This window comes from Cynocephalus volans, chromosome 14, assembly GCF_027409185.1.
Source record: "Cynocephalus volans isolate mCynVol1 chromosome 14, mCynVol1.pri, whole genome shotgun sequence".
NCBI lineage: Eukaryota > Metazoa > Chordata > Mammalia > Dermoptera > Cynocephalidae > Cynocephalus > Cynocephalus volans.
The window spans coordinates 97688456-97707455 of NC_084473.1; the positions used below are offsets into that span (position 1 = coordinate 97688456).

At 37.6% G+C, this 19000-nt stretch overlaps 1 protein-coding gene across 8 annotated transcripts in view; it reads left to right on the top strand.

Annotated features, from left to right (window-relative positions):
* LOC134362941 (interleukin-1 receptor type 1-like) overlaps window positions 1-16978 on the top strand; it is an 86903-nt gene extending 69925 nt beyond the window's left edge. For 6 of the 8 annotated variants that reach the window (XM_063078374.1, XM_063078376.1, XM_063078372.1 and 3 more), the window contains 9 exons: window positions 2149-2383; window positions 2491-2680; window positions 3495-3663; window positions 5614-5679; window positions 9493-9610; window positions 10376-10527; window positions 12481-12624; window positions 13315-13482; window positions 14005-16978. In XM_063078374.1, coding sequence (XP_062934444.1) covers window positions 2149-2383; window positions 2491-2680; window positions 3495-3663; window positions 5614-5679; window positions 9493-9610; window positions 10376-10527; window positions 12481-12624; window positions 13315-13482; window positions 14005-14423 — 1661 coding nt within the window. In that variant the 3' untranslated portion in view covers window positions 14424-16978. Of the gene's footprint in view, window positions 1-2095; window positions 2384-2490; window positions 2681-3494; window positions 3664-5613; window positions 5680-9492; window positions 9611-10375; window positions 10528-12480; window positions 12625-13314; window positions 13483-14004 lie in introns of all 8 variants that reach the window. The other 2 variants (XM_063078379.1, XM_063078378.1) reach the window with 2 other exon arrangements.
* Window positions 16979-19000: the final 2022 nt, after the last annotated feature.

Consider the following 19000-nt stretch of genomic DNA (forward strand, 5'->3'; position numbering starts at 1 on the left):
TCTCCTTTCTTGAACTTTGCTGTATTATTTTTATGTGCCTTATTTTTCTATGTTATAAACCTTGCAGTACATTATTACTTTTGCATTAAACATTTAGTTCTTCTTAAAGATATTTAAATAATAATAAAAATTATTTTATAATTACCCATGCCGTTAACATTTCTGGTGCTATTTATTCATTTGTGTAGACTCATTTTTCATCTGACAATATTTTCCTTATTTCTGAAGGTCTTCCTTACATATTTCTTGTAGTGCAGGTCTACTGGTGATGACTTCTTACAACTTTATAAATGTGAAAAAATTCTTTTTTTTTTTTTTTCATTTTGAAAGATACTTCCACTGGATGTAGAATTTTAGGTTGACAATTTTTTTCTTTCAGTTCTTTAAGGGTATCGTACCACTGTCTCCTGGCTGGTATTGTTTCTGGAAAGAAATCTGCATCGTTTTTGTCTTTGTTTCTCTGTAATAATTGTGTCATTTTTCTCTGGCTACTTATAAGATTTTCTCTTTGTCACTGGTTTTAAACAATTTATTATTTGTTTGGTGTAGTTTTCTTCATGTTTCTTTTGCTTGGGGTTTATTGTGATTTGGGAGCCTGTGCGTACATCGTTTTAATGTCATTTTGAAAATTTTCAGCCTGTATTTCTTTGAATATTTTCTGCTTTCCTTACTTCTTTTTTTCAGTGATTCATACAACATGTGTAAAGGTTGTTCACAGCTACCTAATGCCCCATATTTTGTTCTGCTGTTTTTCTCTCTGTGCTTTATTTTGGATAGTTTCTAATGTTGTTTCTTCATGTGTGTTAATCTTTTTTATTTCTGCAGTGTCAAATCTACCATTAATCCCATCTAGTGCATTTTTAAACTCAACATTGTAGTTTTCATCTCATTTAATTTTTTAAAATCTCTTTTATGTCTCTACTCAACATGTTTGATCTTTTCTATAGCATCTTGAACAAATGGAATGCACTAGTAATAACTATTTTAATTTTCTTGTCCACTGAACCTATCTTCTATGCCATTTCTGAGTCAGTTTCAGTTGACTGATTTTTTCTTCCTCATTATTGGTTATATATATATTACTGTTTGTTTGCATGCCTAATGATTTTTTCTTAGATGCTAGACATTGTCGATTTTACCATGTTGTTGGGTGCTGGATGTTTTTATATTGTTAAAAATGTTCTTGAGCTTTGTTCTGCCACATGGCTGTTACTTGGAAATGATGTGACCCTTTCAGGTCTCGCTTTTAAGCTTTATTGGGATCAGAAAATGTTTATTTTAAGTCTAATTTCTTTAACTATGAGTCAGAACCCTTCTGGGTATTGTATCTGATGCCCCGTGATTAATGAGGTTTTCCATTCTGGCTGTTAGAACCATAGCTATTCCCAGCATCGTGTGTGGTCCTGGTATTATCCCCTCTAATAGGTTTGGCAGTTATCACTCTAGCCTTGAGTGGTTTTCTTATGTTCTTACACTAATTGGTACTCAGCTGAAAATGGGGGGCAGGCTCTTGGTAGATCTCCAAGCTCCCTCTCTCTTCATGCCGCTCTAACCACTTGAGCACTCTGCCCTCAAAACTCTTGGTCTGTCCAAATTCCCAGCTCCAGCTCCTCAACTCAGGGAGAACATGGGGCTTTGCCTGTGTTTTTCTCTCTGCAATGTTATAGCCTTGCAGCAGTTTGGACAATAATTTCCATAGCTCTAGGGCTCCTCTCCTTTGTTTTTCACCTTCTGGGATTTCTGTATTTTGTTCCCTGATGTTCAATATCTTGAACGGTGTTGTCTCATACACTTTGCCCGTTTGTTAGTTGTTCAGTGTGTGTGTGGAGGGGGTAAACCCAGTCCCTGTTACTCCATGTACTGAAGTGGATGTCTCTTACATTGTCTCCACTTTTTAGATGAGTAAAGAGGGGGTGAGAAAGTTTAAATAACTTGCCCAAGGGCACAGCATGCAGGTAGTGACAAAGCTGGACTTGAATATAAATTTTTTGGACTTCCAAGATAATGCTCTTAATCACAAAGCTATAAAGTTTTTATATATAATATGAATTAATATATTTAATAATTGATTTTTTATGTATATTCATGACATTAGGAAACATTGGCAGATGTTTTATGGAAATTGCTTCCCATTTCTCCTTTTAAAAGATAAATGTAAGGAACGTGAAGAACACATAATTTCAGTTTCATCTTCAAAGGAAATTGATGTTCGTTCCTGTCCTCTTAACCCAAATGAAAAGAATGGCACTATAATTTGGTATAAAAATGACAGCAAGACACCTATATCTGCAAAACAAGATACCAGGATTCATCAGCATGAGGATAAACTTTGGTTTGTTCCTGCTGAGGTAGAGGATTCGGGACATTACTATTGTGCTGTAAGGTAAGACAGGAATTAATATGTTACAGACATGTTCTGGGTACCTGCAGTAGTTAAGGACAGAAAAGTATTTTCATAATGCTTAATTTACCTATTTTACTTTATTTCAGAAATTCATCTTACTGCCTCAAAATTAAAATAACTGCAAAATTTGTGGAGAATGAGCCTAACTTATGCTACAATACGCAAGCTATATTTACACAGAAACTACCCATTGCAGGAGATGGAAGACTTGTATGCCCTTATTTGTATTTTTTTAAAGATGAAAATAATGAGTTACCCAAAATACAGTGGTATAAGGTAATTTTATTTTAAATATGGTATTTTGCCTTTCCAGAAAATAAAATGGTTTTTGTCATGAACAGTAAAGTGAGTCTGCAAAGTACTTTTTAAATTTTGCATATTGTTTTCTCTTTAGTGGTGAAACTTAATAGGGACTCTAATAAGAATTGTAAGACTGCATTCATTTAATTTGAAGCTTAACTGAAATCTTACTTTTTGTTGTTGTTTAACTTAATAAGGTACAGTTGAGAAAAGTAATAGTAGAAATAAAAATGTTTAAAGAGAAGACTGATGATACATATAAGGTATTGAAGAGATAACTATTGTAAAACCTATTATTTTGTGTTTTATTAAAGATTAAGTGGTCCTCAAATAACCTGGTAGTTTCTGTAAATGTCTGAAAAGCGGCTTGACTAGCATACCATGGAGCGCATCATGTTTTGGTACTTTTGATCTACCTAGTCTGGTGAGACTTGAATGGGCAATCGTCCTGTAGAGGTTAATAAATGTAAAATAAATAATATCAGTGACGAAAGGAATTACAGTCTTCATAAGAAACTATAGTGTTAACATTCTTTCCTCAAACATGTTTTCCTTGCAAAATAAATTTATCTTCACTTGCTTCATACTGTGAGGCTCATAAGCATGAAAATTTAATAACATAGGAATATAATTAACTTTTGCCAAAAAATACATTTTAAAACTGTATTCAAGGAACCTTTCTAGTAACTTTTTAAAAATATAACATTTGCTAATGTGAAAACACAGAGTTCTTTTTGTAGATTAGGAAAGTTATTGATTTGCAATGCTTCTTTTCTCTCCTTTTATCTAGGATTGCAAACCTCTGTTTCTTGACAATGTGCACTTCAGTGGAGTCACAAATCAACTCATCATGAGGAATGTGACGAAAGAGCATGAAGGGAACTACACTTGTCACGCATCTTACACATACTTGGGAAAGCGGTATAACATCACCCGGGTAATAGGATTTGTTACTATGGGTGAGTCTTAGCTCCAACCCAAGAAGTTTAAAGTAATTCTAATATTACTTTCATTGTCCATAGAGGACGTATATCCAAGAGAAGCTCAATGATTCCACAAAGGTCACCTGGCTTTAGTTTAGTTTTTTTGTGGCTAAATACTATGTATTTTTTGTTTTTCATTTCTGGTTCAGACGCAGTGCTGATTAAATACAGACATTATAAGCTATGTTTTCCAACCGATCTAGAATGCTTGTTCTTTGTCATGGCTACAGACGGTTCTTCTGGAGAGCTCTGGGGCTCCCTCTGGCTAGTCCGTGGCAACATTCTGAGAGCCTGCACTTGGGGAGTCTGAGTGCCTAACAACAGGATCCTTATCAGGAATGGGGTGAACACAAACGGGCTTTGGAATAAGTTACAGTCACAGAATCTGCCTCCTGTTCATCCCAAGTTAGCTCAGTTACTTAACCTCTCTAAGCCGTTTCCTCCTCTGTAAGATGATGACGTGACCTGTCAAGACTGCTGGGAAGATTAGAGATGGGGTATGCTAAGCTTCTGCTCATGTGCCTGTGCAAAGCAGCACTTGGTGCAAAACAGGTGTGCAATTAATAGCTGTATGATGATTGCTCCTGTTAATTTTCCTCGGGCTTTCAATTCTGTATTAACCATGTTTTGTATTAAAAGCTATTTTATGACAAAATGAAACAAAATATACTCCTAAAAATTACCTGGGGATGGGCAGAATGCTCAACCTTTCTGTCAACATCAGGATTTTGTAAGCTTTTGGTAATATGAGAATTATTCTAACCAGAACTTTTTTGTAAGTAATTATGCTGAGACAACAGGTATAAATTGGGACTGTTTTTGGCAAACCCAGAATATGATCTATAGCTACATTTTCCCAATCCTATGCTAATTAATTTTTTCAAAGATTCATTTTTTGAATAAAAATTAATTCCTTGCCTTGGTCCCACAAGCATCAGTGAATCCTAATTTTCAATGGTCTTTGTGTCACAACCACCTTCTTGAGTTTTAGCAGCCTGTTCCCGGTCCTTGTGTAGCTCTGGTATGTCTTTCTTGCGACACAGCAACCAAACCAGCAAGAAGAACTCTAGGGAGAACTGGGCACTGGAGAGTTTAAAAAATAGGTCAAATAAGTTTTAAATATTCTTTTTCTGATCCCATTTGCAGAGACAATATACTCTCTCCAGGGGTGAGGTAATATTTTGTTTTCTTCCCAAGGCACACCCCAATGATGCTTAGTGTTTTTTGTTCATTTCTGGATTCAAAACTATGTATTGAGCATCCACTATACACATTAAGGAACAAAAGAGATAATATCCTGTCCTCGTGGTGGTTACTGTTTGTTTGTTTGTTCTGACTGGTGGAATTCTGGGCACTCAAGTTCTTAGTTTCTCATAGTTTCTTCTTGGCCACAGACCAACCCTTGAAGCCAATTTTCTTATAAATAAGAGTCAGATTAATTTCTGGGGCTCCTTGATGCTTTTTGCCTATTTTAATAAATTAGGCCAAATTGCTTGGCATTCTTCCTTAACTCTACAGGTATCACTGTTGGGCCATCACCAAAGTTACAACATACAAGCAGGTCTAGCACTGACTGGTCTTTCTGGTTGTTAATGCCCAGTTCAGGGAAGCGCCTTTCCCGTACCCCTTGCTTTTCCTGACTTCCTTTGAGAGGTGCTTGTGTGGAGACCCAGGTCCTGGTGATGCGTGTGTGTTTCTGCAGCACCACGCTCTGTGGGTTCAGGAGGGTCCAGCTTTGCAGCGGAGCTCACGGTTTGCTGCAGCGTCTATGTCTGCTTCCTCCTTCTCACCTCCTGTCTCCTGCCACTCGTGAGCACTCAGGGGAATATCTGGCCAGATGCCACTTAGTGTATTTGCTAAGTGTTCTTATCACTTGAGATTCTGATTATAACAGACTGAGAAGCCTTGTGATTGTTTATCTTCCAGAGGAAAATAGACCCACGCGGCCTGTGATTGTGAGTCCAGCTAATGAGACGATGGAAGTGGTCTTGGGTAAGTGAAGGGTTTGGATCCCCACACTGGCCAGCTATACCCCCCTTAAAAAGACAGTTTCATCAGGATATGCTAAAATCATTATTTTGCACTCAAGATTTAGATATATTGTACCTTGACTTCACATAACCTAAGCCATTTATTGAATATATCTATAATTAGAGGGAAAGTGACACAAATTATATCTTAATTTTTTGTTTTTGTTTCTCGCCTCTATGGTAAAAATCTAGCCATGTCTGATTTTGCCATCCTTACTTTCCTATGGACACGTACTATCCATGAAAACATCAGCCAAAGGCCAAGTTCAAAAGGCCTAGGAATGGGAAATGTAATTTATTTGACTGATATGAGATTGATTTCTTAAAATCGTAACTAAGTTTTTAGTCAGAAGAATATGACTAGAGGCTAAAAAAGATGGTAGCTATCCTAGAAAAATACTTTTCCAAGTTAGCAAAAATGTTTAATTTCAAGAATAAGGAACCCAAAAGTGTCTAGACCCGCACTGTCCAATACAGTAGCTACTAGCCACATGTAGCTGTGTACACATAAAAGTAAATTAAGCCAATTAATTAATTTAGTTAAATTAAAAATTTGTTCCTCAGTCACATTACTCATATTTCAAGGGCTTAATAGCCACGTGTGACCAGTGAGTACCATATTAGAAAGCACAAATATGAACATTTCCATCATTGCTGAAAGTTTTATTGGAAATCATTGTCCAGACATAAAAACAGATTCCTGTATCAGAGGGTCAAAAATCCGGCTGGCCTTGGAATTCTCTTCTGTAACAGGAACTGCATGAATACAGTGAACAACTGTACAGAGACTAGAAGGCACATGTTTGTGACCTGTGAACTCTGTACTTGGCCAAGTTGTTATTCATGGTCGAAGAACAGAAAGACATCATTAGATATAAACAAAGATGTCAAAACTCAAAGTTCAATATGAGTCAATAGAATCTAGAGCCATGTTTCTCAACCTCTTTTTGTTTTTTAAATCATTTCCCTTAAAAGCCTAAGAAGACTTTTTCCCCTAATCCTCTCCCCTTTTTCAGAATTTCAGTCCCACAGCTATATTGTATATCTGTTGATGTACTATAGCCCTTTGGAGAGCCACAAATCCTTGTAATATCTAAGATTTTCTTGCTCGCCTCCCCCAAAACCACTTTTTGCCCTGTTGGCCACAGCCCCTGTTGAGAATGCTTGCTCTGCAAGTGTATAAATTGAGAGCTCTGAATGAAGGCTACATTCATCTCCAAATCTAAAAACTCATCTCCAGATCTAAAAATAGCTTTATATTAGGAAACAATTGTTTTAATATAACATACTGACAATGGATCTGAAGCTAATATCACGCTGTTGTAGGATTATCCTGAAGGGTATCAAACAGGCATTTGATAAGATTCAATATGAATTACCAATAAAAGACAGAAAAATAGGAATTGAGGGACACTTCCTTAACTTAACAAATAACGTCAGTGCAAACCAAAAATCACTAATATTCTTAATGGTGAGACACTATGGACCTTTTCACTGAAGTGAAGAGCAAAACAAAGATCCCACGAACAGCGCTGCATAACGTGGTCTAGAAGGGCCCTCCAATACAATAGAAGAAAGAACAACACATGCGTACTGCAAGGGAAAAAATACTTTACTGTTATTCTCAGATCACATAATTGTCTGCCTACAAATCCCAACAGAATTACCGGGGAAAATTAGAATTAATTTACTAATTAGCCAGATAAAAAACTAATTTTCTGCTAGAAAATGTAATGAGAAAAGAGATTCCATTTGTAACAGTAAATGTGTTAGAAATGTCTATAAAATGTCTTAGCAAAATTTTTTTTTTTTTTTTTTTTTTGTCTTTTTGTGACCGGCCTTACCGTGCTCAGCCAGTGAGCGCACCGGCCATCCCTATATAGGATCCGAACCCGCGTTGGGAGCACTGCTGTGCTCCCAGCGCCGCACTCTCCCGAGTGCGCCACGGGGTCGGCCCTTAGCAAAATTTTTTTTAAATATGGGATTTAATTTATAAGGGGAAAAATCCAAAAAAACACAAAACCCTGAAGTATAAATTTCAGAAACATTAAGATTTAAAACATGCAGTCTTGCGGGTAGGGGCAATATTGTCTCCAACAGGGAGAAAATGGTTCTTGATGGTGAAAAAAAATCAGCATCAGCAGATATACTATATATCTGTGGTACTAAAATTTTATGGAAAGGAGGCAATTAGAGGGAAAATGTCTTAAAAGGCTCCAAAGGGGGCAATAATGAAAATCTTTAGAAATGCCAATTTAAGGAAAAATGTAATACAGATGTGTATGTTTTTCCTGTATGAAAAACTATAAATTCATTTATAGATTTAATGGAATTCCAATAAAAATACACATGGCTAAAAATTGGCAAGTGATTCTGAAATTCACTGGAGAGAATAAAATGATGACATGTATTAGATAATATTGGTAGGAAGAGCTCTAAATGATATTAGTATTTACTCTCACACTTTAGTAATTAAAAAAGTATGGTACTCTTGGCATCAGTATGTACAATTAGATCAGGCAAGAAAGTCCAAAATAAGTGAGAATTATTTTATGATAAAGGCAGCATTACAAATTAGTGAAAAGGAAAATTATTATCCATCAATGGTTCTGGAATGATCAATCAATTACTTGGATAAAAACATTATTGGAGCTCTCCCTCATAATAAAGACTGATATATATAATATATATAATCTAGATAGATTGAAGAATGAACACAGTCCAGGCAACAAAACAATGGAAACATGATATGCCTGAAAGAAAACGTGTGGATATCTCCCTGATTTGGTGATTGAGAGGGCTTTTGGAAAACATAATTTATCTGTTATAGTGAAAACAGATGAGATAAAGAAAAAACATAAATTTGACCAAATAAAAAATAAAAAGATCTACCTCAAAGAATTTTTATAAACCAATAAAGAAAAGCCAAAAGCAAAAAACTATGAAAACTACTTGGAATATTTTTCGTGTATGGCAGACAGTTAGCATCCTTGGTGAATAAAGAGCTCCTGCACATCAGTAAGGTTAAAACGAGGATGAATTTAAATATGGACAGCAGGCACAGCAAGCAGTTCTTAAAAGAAAGGCCAGCTTATGAAAAACATGTTAATTCATCATAAACTCAAAAAATACAGATGAAATATAAATGAAGTTTTTTTCCTTCTCAGTTGGCAATGACTAACCAAAAACACGTGTTATCTGGAGGTTTTGGGGGGAAATGGTGCTCAATACACTGCTGGACAGAGTGTAGACTGGGACAGCCTCGCTTGGCTTTTAAAATCTGCATCTCCTTTAGTTCAATTCTACTTCCAGATTTTCATTCAAAGTAATACTTCTGGATATGACAAACACTGATAAATAAGAATGTTTGTTGGAATATTAATTATCATAATGAAAAATTAGAAACAAATTGTCTTCAGCAATAGGAAAATAGTTAATCATGTATATCTGTACTGTAGAATACTAAGCAGGCGTGAAACGGTCTGTTTTGGAAGACTAGTCATGTGAGCCAAAATTCATCATCCACAGTAATTACAAAATGCTAGGCAATATGACCCCATTAAAAAATTGCATGTGTTCACAGAAAAAGATAAGGAATGAGATATATAAAGTCACTTGTAGTGGTTATCTCGGGATGATGGGCTTAAGGGCAATTTTCTTTTTTCTCTATGCTTTTCTTTAAATTTTTGTTTAAAACCTTTTATTATTCTAAATAGATACACAGATCAGAATAAAAGTCAATTAATGTTATGATTAAAAATACATTGCTTTGCAGGATCCCAGATGCAATTGATCTGCAATGTCACTGGCCAGGTGAAAGACTCTGTCTATTGGAAGTGGAACGGGTCCTTCATTGATGAATATAATCCGGTGCTGGTGGAAGATTATAAAATGTAACTATGTGAAGATCCAGTCAAATTTTGATTAAATTTCATGTCACATTTTATATAACCTTGATGTTTAATTTATTAACGAAGGTTGGTGGGTAGATGATTGGTCGTAACCCTTTGTTGCCCATTTTGAGTTTTGCTAAGCTAAACAGGATTTATAAGATCTTATACATTTAAGATAAAATACATGTCATCGTGGTACAAATTCTAGACCACTTAGAAGCTTTTCCCTAAAATTCAGTTATAAATGTTGCAACATTCCAATGAAACAATTATCCTGAATTCCTCTTCATGTTTTTTAAGTAGTTTAGAAAAGACTCATTAAGCAGGGTCAAGAATCAGGCATCCACTGCTCCAAAGCCTCTACTGGCTTTCTGCTCTGTCTCTGTAGGAGCAGGATTTACTGGCTTCCTATTCTCCCCCCTTCACATCACCTGCAAAGCCCTTTGTCATCTGCCCCAACCTACTCTTGTTTAATATATTCTTCTCTGTGCCCCATGGTGATCAAAATGTATGTGTTCATATTCTTCTTGGAAGCTGGTAATTTTAATTTGATTTCTCTGCTTCTGAGTCTACTACTGATAATGGTCTTGGGGCTACAAAACCTCAGATTGGTGTTGCCAGAAATCTGATTGCTATGACTGTGACTGGGGTGGGTGGTTATTTCAGCTGCAATTTATGTGACAGATAAAGAAATAAACCAGGTATCCTGTCTTATTTGTGGTTGATGCAGTTTACTTACACAACTTTATTTACTCTCTTGAACAGTCTGGAAAATCCTTCAAACAAAAAAAGAAGTACAGTCATCACAATGGTTAATATTTCAGAAGTTCAAAGTAGATTTTATCTATATCCATTTGTCTGTTTAGCCAAGAACACATATGCCATGAATGTAGCATATATTCAATTAATACATCCAGGTAAGCAACAAACTATTTATCTGAAGGGCAATTTTGCTTTACTGCCATGACCTTGCGGTCTGCAATGCTATTTCCTCTACCTGGAACACTCTTTACTTCTTCACCTGGGTAACTTCTGTTCCTCTTACACTTCTCAGCTGAACTATCTCTTCTTCTAGGAAGCTTTCCTGTCCTGCTTCCTGCCCTTACATCAGCTCTTTGCCCAAACAGACATGATTAAGGGCTCTGTTATATACTTCCATAGCACCATATGTTCCCATCAAAGGATCACAGGATCATTCATTCTTAGTTTTCTTTATTTGACTGTAAATTCTGTGATGCGGCTGACCATTTATCCTACTAATTATTCTATTTCCAGAGCTAGTAGAAACTTAAGTCTGGTACAATGTAGGTACCCAATGAATATTTTAATGTAAATGACTACATGATGGATAGAAAGGGGAAACCTAAGTATCCACTTTCCAGAGAGGATGCCAGAAGTTACTGATCTTCATGAATTGGTAAAACCAAACACGGTATTAAAAGAATTCATGAAATATTTTAAGATAATTTGTAGTTGAATTTAAAATAGAATATTTATAAATACAAGGGTACTTCAAAGGTTCGAGGAAAAATAAAATTAAAATATAATACAAATCTTTCCGTGAACTGTTTGAAGACCCCTTGTATGTATATGGAAAATAGATAAAAGGACCTACAGACAAACTATTAGAATTAGTAAATGAATTTAGCAAGATTGTTAGGGCTATCTAATGTGTATGTATATAATTTCTATGTATATCTAAATACCAAGAACATAAAAATAGAAATTTAATTTAAAAGATAACATTTACAATAGCATTAAAAATCATCAAATACTTAAGAATAAATCTAGCAAAAGCTGTTCAAGACCTCTGTAATACAAACTAAAAAAACATTATTGAGATAAACTGGAAAAGATCTAATAGATGGAGGGGGTATACAATGTTCATAGACTGAAAGACTAAATATAATAAAGATGTCATTTCTCCTCAGATGAATCTATAGATCTAAAATAATTCCCATCAAAATCTCAACAGTGTTTGTGCAAGTGTGGCTGTGTGTTTGTATGGGATCTGTGGGGCACATGTATAAATGGGCAGATTTATTCTAAAAGTCATATGGAACTGTAAAGGACCAAGAAGAGTACAATCTGGAAGACTTATATTACAGATGTCATGATCTTGTATGAAGCTACAGTAATTAAGACTGTAAATGTGAGCTGTCAGTTGGGCCAGTTGATACTGGTCTGGAAAATATGTTATGATTTCTACTTCACACCAAAATTAACTCCAGAAGGATCAAAGATCTAAACTGGAAAAGTAAAATAGTAAAGCTTTTAGATTTTCTTTTTTGGATGCCTACATGGTCCCTGACATTTAGAAGGCACTTTCTTCTTCTTTTTTCTTTTTCTTCTTCTCCAGCCCCCTCCACCTCGCCTTCCCCACCCCCACCTTTCCCCTCTCTCCTTTCTGCTCTGTAATCATTGGATGAATAATTGCAGAGAGGCCAGAAGAACGTGGAAATGTGAAACATTCTCTAAATCCTCATCTTTCCTTTCCCCCAGCTTTGACTTTTCCCAACTGACTCTCCTACCTCAGTGAACTTTTGTAGGCTTTTGAGTGATTTTGGCTTTTACTTGTTTTACTGTAGAGTGCTCTGTAGTATGGTTTTTGGTATTTTTTCTGTGTTATTGTGCACTATGCTATGTAGGTAGAAATTTAATAAAATGCACCTTAGTTTTATATAGTATTCATGCTGGATTGCTTTGTACATCGGTGTCTGTTATTAAGTGATAATAATGAATAGTTAATACTGTCTGAATGCAGGCCAATCCCAAATATAGTTTCTCCAGGATGAAGATGTTCAGTTTGCTATGCTCAAATTTTTATTTTGTTTTGGTTCTAATATTTTTTCCTCTCTTTTCTGCTGTAGTCCCTGATTTCCAGGAGCATACGATTGGTGTGTTTGTCACATTAATAGTCATAATTACATGCTCTGTTTTCATCTATAAAATCTTCAAGGTTGACATCGTGCTTTGGTACAGGGATTCTTGCTATTATTTTCTCATGAAAAAAGGTATAATTTTGTATTCAATGTGATATTTTCTTGTTGGAAAGAGGGAATTGTTTCAAAATGAAAGATGCATATACAAGAATAGTAGTTATTCTAACACGTGATTACAGTTTTATAACTGGCTAGGCTAAACATCATTGTTTCCTAAGTTATTTCTTTAGCATTCATATGGGTAGGATAAACAGGAGTTTAGAGCATCTGTTTATAAATTCATTTATCCAGAAGCCATTGTTGAGGACTCCTCTGCACTGGTTAGCACATAGGTCCCTCCACAAATGAAAGAAGTGATTAGATTTTCATGCATTGGGGAGGCTTTCTCTTTCTTTTCTGCTTAAACCTTGCCAAAAACTAATACCACAATAATACATGAAAGGAAAAATGGATAGAATTTCAGGCTGAGGCATTTGGGGAAGAAGTTGAGAACAGAAAGATAGTATAGTTCTGTACTGGCAGTATGTGAGGTGGCCATCAAATACAATATAAGGACAACCTTATAGTAAAACACAGTAAATAGAAACCTTGTAAGAGAGAAATGCTTTAAAAAGGTGTTATACTTTTCGTATTGCTGCTTTAATCACGCCATCGTGCAAAAAAGATTTAACAGTTCATTAGGAAATGCATGTTTGTGATATTGACTTTATCAGATTTTTTATTTTTCCTTTTGGTTCTAAATATATTACATTTTCCCCTTAGCTTCAGATGGAAAGACCTATGATGCATATATACTATATCCAAAAACCGTTGGGGAAGAGTCCACCTCTAACTCAGATATTTTTGTGTTTAAAGTCTTGCCTGAGGTCTTGGAAAGACAGTGTGGATACAAGCTGTTTATTTATGGAAGGGATGACTACGTTGGGGAAGGTATGTGTGTTATGGAATAAAAGAAAAGGCTTACTGTAAAAGTGATTACCAAAGTTCGGGCTCCATCCTTCCGAAGTCTGTGGCATCAGTGCACATATTTGACAATTTTCAGAACTTTTTCAGTGGCATGTGATGATGATTTTTCACATTTACTGAATGCAAAGTATTCACTTCTCTTATTGTTGGAACAATAATTAATTTTTGTTTAGTTTTGGAAAACTTAATGACTAATTAGATCCAATAATTATAATAAAATTGGAGTGGAATAGCTCAATGCTTTAACAAGAAGTTTTAAAATTTGACTGAAAGTTTTCTGAGTTCTTAATGATATATTTGACTTTTGTGGGCCAATTCTTGAGCTGTTCTATAAAATGGGAAACTCCTTTAATCTTAAGGAAGGCAAGAAACAAGCATTTGAAGCAATAGGGGATGGGTGGGGAAGAACCCTGTGAGGTTTTGGTTCTGGAGGTAATGATTATAAATTGAAATTTTTACTTACTATGTTGTGCTTCGTGTTTTCAGACATTGTTAAGGTCACTAATGAAAACGTAAAGAAAAGCAGAAGGCTGATTATCATTTTGGTCAGAGAAATATCACGCTTCAGCTGGCTGGGCAGTTCCTCAGAAGAGCAAATAGCCATGTATAATGCTCTCGTTCAGGATGGAATTAAAGTTGTCCTGCTTGAGCTGGAGAAGATCCAAGACTATGCGAAAATGCCAGAATCCATTCAGTTCATTAAGCGGAAACATGGGGCCATCCGTTGGTCAGGAGATTTTACAGAGGGACCGCAGTCTGCAAAGACAAGGTTCTGGAAAAACGTCAGGTACCACATGCCAGTCCAGCGGCGGTCACCTTCATCCAAACACCAATTAGTGTCCCCAGACACTCTGCCAGATTCTAAGGAGAAACTGCAAAGAGAGGTTCACGTGCCTCTGGGGTAGCGGAGAAGCTCGGCCCAGGGTTCTTTGGGTCATGCTGTATTGTGGCATTGTGGCTGGGCCGTGCCTTCTGCTGACCTCTGCAGTCATAAAATGTACCTGTCTAGTCCGTTATCCCCAAGGTCACCTGGAACCAGATCATTAAGGGAGCAGGATGTGCTGTCAGTAGAAGGCCAGGGCAATTCAGAGCAGAGGGCTTGGGAAGGCCTTTAAAAAGAGTGACAAATATCCTGGCTGAATGTCTGAACTGCTGGGAAAAGGCACCGAGATGGCCGGGGCCCTGTCTGGGGAACCCATAGAGTCCCTGGCCCTGGAGTGGCTCTCCCGGGCAGTGCAGTGAGACCGACACCTCACAGAGGAAGATGGACGTGTCCTTGGACAATTGCCATTCGCTTGCATTTCCATAGGCATCTGCAGCCAATGCCCAGTTTTGGAAGACCACATTGCATTTCATAGACCTTGGAAAGTGTCACCTCGGTGAGCAAAGGGGTTCTCCAGGATCCCGAGGTTTGGAAATCACCTTGTCTTTCTGCAGGACAGAGCCTTCAAAGCAACACAGCCGCTGCTGAAGCAGCCCCTCGCTTCCTTGCAAGGACGGCTGCGGGTGGCTTCCTCCCCGGCTGCCACAGCCGGCCACGGCCGTCCCCCGTAGGACACCGTCGAGTCCTGCCTCTGCCGCAGGCCTGCGAGGGGCTCCTGTTCTGGACCGTGCCACCCGAGTCCTCCCTCCGCGGGTCACCCCGCCGCTGTCACCCCACCCCGACTCCTCCACCTGTCCCCTCCCCGTGGACTCCGGGGTCAGCCTCGGCCCTCGCGCCCGCCCCCGCTGCCTCCGACCGGATCTCCGGCCGCGCTTTCCCCAGCTGCCCGCAAGATACTGACGTTCTAAATGTGTCCCAACTGCACAGTCCCCGAGAGACGTTCCCTCGGAGACTCCGGTCGCGTGGGGGCGGCTGTCCCCTCTGCAGCCCGAACCTGCGCCCCTGACGGGCTGTGCGTCTCTCTCTGTCCCTCGCTGCCGCCACACGTCATTTGCACACAGGACACATATTTGCATGGCGCTTCACTGTTGAAAAATGTCTCAGATTATGTTGTTTCATTTTCTCAATTATTCTAATTTTAGAGAGAAAGAAAGTGACCTATTTAAAAAGAAAAATCACAGTCTTCTGTTGGACCTTGGACTTGAATCTCCATTTCTGGCTTCGTGTCCAATGCTCTGAATACTCAGTTTCAGGTCAATAACTGTCCCCCTGACTCCCACCTTGGCACTTTTGTGACACGAAATGATAATCTTCTAGGAGGTGACTCAGTCTAGGAATGCTTTTATTTAAGAAACCCAATTCCAAACTTTTGAGTGCTGAAATTTACAAAAATTGTTTATATTTTATAAGAACTTTCCTACTTTTATATTATTTTCCTAAACATAAATATTTCATAGTCAATTATAAAAACGAAAGCAAATTGGTTTTTTTTGGTATAGAAAAATGTATTTTTAAAATTTGATCATGGTCCTCGGGACAATTTGAGAAATGCGAAAAACCGCAAAGCCAAGTTTATGTGCCACTTTTTAAAGGACACATGCACCGTTTTAAAAGTTATGAATGTGGATGGGCCTTCTGGTTTTTACATTTTTCATATCTAATATTATGGGTGAACACAAACTTTTATTTGGGAGAATTTTTCTCCCCTAAAGTAATCAGAGCTAGATAGAGTCACACAGTTCAAAGTTTTGACTCTTTCCTTTCTACCTGTTTTCTCCTGGGTCTGATTTGACAGCATTGAGTAGCAGTGCTGCTTTGCAGCTGCTGTTCTAAAAGAAAGGGCCTAGTTTTCATTTGGCAGCACACACAGACTACTGCCAGAATTAGAGGTATTGTCACACCCTAAAAGGCCGAATATTTAAAATTTTAATTTTGCTGATGATTTTTAGCCTGTCATCTAGAAAATATTTTTGCAGGCATAGTGCCAAGAAGGCAAGCCAATTCTGAAACAACACTTGGGATAAGGTGGGGGGATCGACTAAGAATTATAAGTAGCATGGCACCTGGAATTTAGGGAGAGGCAACGGTATAAGTCTGGGTGGAGAGGATCCCGCACAGGAAAGTGCAAGGTCATTCCCCATGTCCCAAGGGTATTCCAGAGGACAAAGCTGCATTCCTAGACTTCCCCCTTGAACTTCCTTTGACTTATTGTCCCTCCCCCTAAATCTTTTTAAGCTCTTTCTGTCATGCCTTCCCCATTAATTAGATTTTATTGCACTTTCTGATGGTATTTTTTAAGTTAGCCTAAGTGCTGAGAAAGACTTTGCAAATGCAACAAAGTATTTAATTACCAGTTGTTAAAACTGGTTTAGCAGAATTTATATTTCCTTCTACCTTTTTTATTTGTGATAAAAGAAAAGGTATTGAGCCATATTTTAATGATATTTTTGATAAATTATGTTTGCACTGGTTAATGATGAAGGGGTTTTTAAAAAACTTGTTTGTATAATTCTGCAGCAGACACCAAATATTTTTATATATTAAAACACCAAATTTACATAGAGCATGCATCATTGATCAACATACTATACTTATTTTCCAATAAAGTTGTCAAACCTTGTATTGAGTATTATCACTGAAAATCTCTTTCTTTGCCTGCCCTCCCCACAGCTTACCTGCAGACTCCCAGGCCTGATGTAGGGTGAGGACCTTTACTGCAGAAAGTTCTTTGGGGGGCAGGGGGAGGAGGAGGGGAGTGGAGCTTAGAAGCCACTGGTCAAACAGTGAGCCCTGACTCCCAGCATGTGGCCTCAGTGTATCCAACTGTTCGCTTGATTCTAAAATGGATTCAAATATCTTATTATTATTAACCCTTTACCTGTCCAAAAAACAAGAGCAATGTTTATATAGACTTTTACATTTTACAAAAGGCTTCCATTTATTTTCTCCTTTGACCCAGGAGGTGGGCAGAATTGAAGAACTGGGTGTCCCAAATGCATGCTCTAAAGCTGGTAAACTCTGAAGGTCAGAAAGCCCTTCACAGCTGGTCAGTGCCTCCTTGTTCTGACCTCACAGCAGTTCCAGTGAGCAGGTGGCTCTGTTAGTACCTGGGGAGACTGGGAAGTGGCAGGGAAGTGGTAGATTAGCTTAGAGGCTGAGACAGACCACTATAAATGCTGCCTTCACCATCTACATGGTGTGAAACCCTAGACTACCTGAGCTCCAGCATCCTCACCTGTAAAACAGGTATGATACCTAACTCAGAGTTGTGTAAGGATTGAAAAGATTATTAGGACAAGCATAGTGCCTAGCATATAGCAGGTCCTCAGAAAATGGTAGCTTTGCAGTAGCAATTCTATGAATAAACTTGGTTGTCTCAAGACCTATTAGAATCTTCAAACAGAATGTGTAGAGAGGAGCTGTAAAGACAAGAAGCCGCAACTGACACCAAGGGATCCGAAAAACAACACAGTAGACAAGGTCGAGATAAAGTTATGCAGTGCAGAGGCCAGGAGCCCTGCTCAGCTGCAGTCTCTCCACCAGCCCCAGACCTGGAAGGATGGCTGGTGGTCTCAATCAAGACAGATTTGTGTAACATATTCGGGGGGGGGGGTGTCAATAAATCTTTCAATAAGAATTTAAAATGCACAAACTTACAAAATGTAGGAATTGGCTGTGCAGAAAACTTTTCTATCCATAATTTCTTAACAGAAGAATTCAAACAGCTTTTCACCCTGCTTTGGTTATTTTACCAGTGAATGTGTTTTTAAGCAAACCATTATAATAACCAGTGCTAATTGCCATTTAAAAGTCATATTTTTTCCCTCTCTTTATCAGATAACTTCTCCTGAGTAAATGTAAAATAGCTTTTTAATTTGAGTGGTCTCTGAAATCATTTCTTAATAGGAATGCCATCTGGGAAAAAGACCTAGGTATAAATTCCTGCACTGTTTTCAAATTAGAGCAAAGCACCTGGTTATTTTGAATCCCAGTTTCCACATCCATAAAATAGGACTTCCTGTGTTACAAAGTGTTTATATGTGGAAAGCCTCTGTCCAGTACGTGGGCTAGAATCCCGAAATATAAAATGTAAGAAATATATTTTCTTAATTTTACCACTTGATCAGTACAGATAAAACAAAAAAATCATTTATCTAAGATGTATTTTTTTCAAGCTCTGGGGTTTTAGGTGCAGAGGGAGAGGAGGGAATATAATTTTGATGTTAACTTTTAAATACTATAGTATCTGCTACTGAATCCAATTTTAGCAAGTCAGGATCTGATTTGCTATCTTTGATACAGTAGGTTTCCCAAATATTTATACAATTATAAAATCAGAGATTTCCTCAAGCTAATTTATCACAAGAAAATCTTCTCACCTTTGAGGGGTGATTCTGGGAGTGTGGAGAGGTTGGCTTAATGTGAAGGCGACAGACAGGCTAGCAGGTGGGGAGAGAATGACCTGGGGTTGGAAAGGGGAAAATTGTTCCCCTTCTACTAAAACAAAATGCACGAATGAATCACTACGGTGGCAAGAATTCATAAAGTAGAGTACACATGAAAAAATGCTCAAGAGGGGACAGGTGAGGATTTTTTTTG